Source organism: Pygoscelis adeliae, unplaced genomic scaffold (assembly GCF_000699105.1).
Source record: "Pygoscelis adeliae isolate BGI_AS28 unplaced genomic scaffold, ASM69910v1 Scaffold1221, whole genome shotgun sequence".
NCBI lineage: Eukaryota > Metazoa > Chordata > Aves > Sphenisciformes > Spheniscidae > Pygoscelis > Pygoscelis adeliae.
The window spans coordinates 1,449-2,725 of NW_008824018.1; the positions used below are offsets into that span (position 1 = coordinate 1,449).

General features: G+C 63.1%; 1 protein-coding gene across 1 annotated transcript in view; it reads right to left on the minus strand.

Moving 5' to 3' along the window:
- Nucleotides 1-1,269, minus strand: part of ABHD8 (abhydrolase domain containing 8) — a gene marked incomplete at its 5' end in the record, with an annotated part of 1,937 nt that extends 668 nt beyond the window's left edge. The window contains 3 exons of the mRNA XM_009327186.1: nt 12-36; nt 84-254; nt 896-1,269. Coding sequence (XP_009325461.1) covers nt 12-36; nt 84-254; nt 896-1,269 — 570 coding nt within the window. The remainder of the gene's footprint in view (nt 1-11; nt 37-83; nt 255-895) is intronic.
- Between the last annotated feature and the right edge of the window lie 8 nt (nt 1,270-1,277).

The following is a 1,277-nucleotide window of genomic DNA, read 5'->3' on the forward strand; positions in this document are numbered from 1 at the left end:
GGTGCCCCGGCCCGTGGTGGCTGGAAGCCAGGTTGGCTGGGGACAACCCTCCCCAGCACCGCGGTGCCGGGACGGCCACTCACTTGAGGAAGCTCCAGGCCAGGCACGGGGACAGGCAGTGCAGCACGCAGGTGGGCATGTTGAAGATGGAGCAGAGGCTGGGTTCCAGCGCCGTTGGGCCCCCTCCGTTGATCATGATCACCTTATGGACCAGGTCTGGGTACTCGTGGGCGAGGAAGGTGCAGAAGGACACCCTGCAGGGAGAGACGGACACGGGGGCCGCGCTCTGACCCTGTGGCACCGGAGGATGCTGCATCCCATGGCAGATCTCAAGGATCTGTGGCCGGACCCCAGGCTACGCCCCCTCGTTTGACCCATGCTCCCCCTTTCTGGGGCAGGGTAACCCCAGTCAAACCCCACGGCCGGTGCCCTGCAGAGCCCGGGCAGAGGGGCTGAGCTCGGGGTTTCACTCCTGTGCGGAGCAAAGCAGGGTGCTGGGACCCGCTTGGGTGCCTGCCAGCCTGGACCAGGCTTGTCCTGATCTAATCCTACCCAGCTCGGAGCCCGTCCCCGGCTCCCTCTCCTCCCAGCCCTGCTCTCCGCACTGCTTAGTCTCCATCTAATTGACTTTCTTGGGCTTACTCTATTTATAGGCTGTGCTGTGCCAGCTTCCCTGCTGGAGGATGGGCTCTGGGATTAGCTGGACCCTGGGACGCACACCAAGAGGATGTAGGAGGTCAGAGCTGAGGGCTAAACCCAGAATGGGAAACCCCATACCCCTCCTCTGCTTCTCGGCCCCCGAAGTGCAGGATTTGTTGGGCATTCGCTGCCCAGGAGAGGACGGTGGCGGGGGATGAATTCACCCCTTCCCTCCTGGGACCCCCTGGTCCCTTACCCGTACGAGTGTCCTATCAAGATATTCCTCTTCTTTGCGTAGCGCTTGAAGATGGCCCTCATGTCCTCCGCCAGCGCGTAGAAGGTGTACGCGGCGGCGATTTGGGGAGCCGAGCTGCAGCCGTGGCCAGCCAGGTCGGGAGCCACCACTTCATAGCCCAGCTTGGTAAAGAAGTCCAGCTGCTCCTTCCAGATGTCCAGCGAGCCACCCACGCCGTGGATGAAGAAGAGGACCACGTCGCTGTGCGTCCCTTTGCAGCTTGTGATCTGCTTCTTGCAGTCGATGTTGACGACTTTCTTGGGTTTACGCTTCCGACGCTTGCCGGGGGCAGCGGCTGGTTCCCCTGTGCCGCATCCCCGTGTGCCAGCGGGGCCCCGGGCAG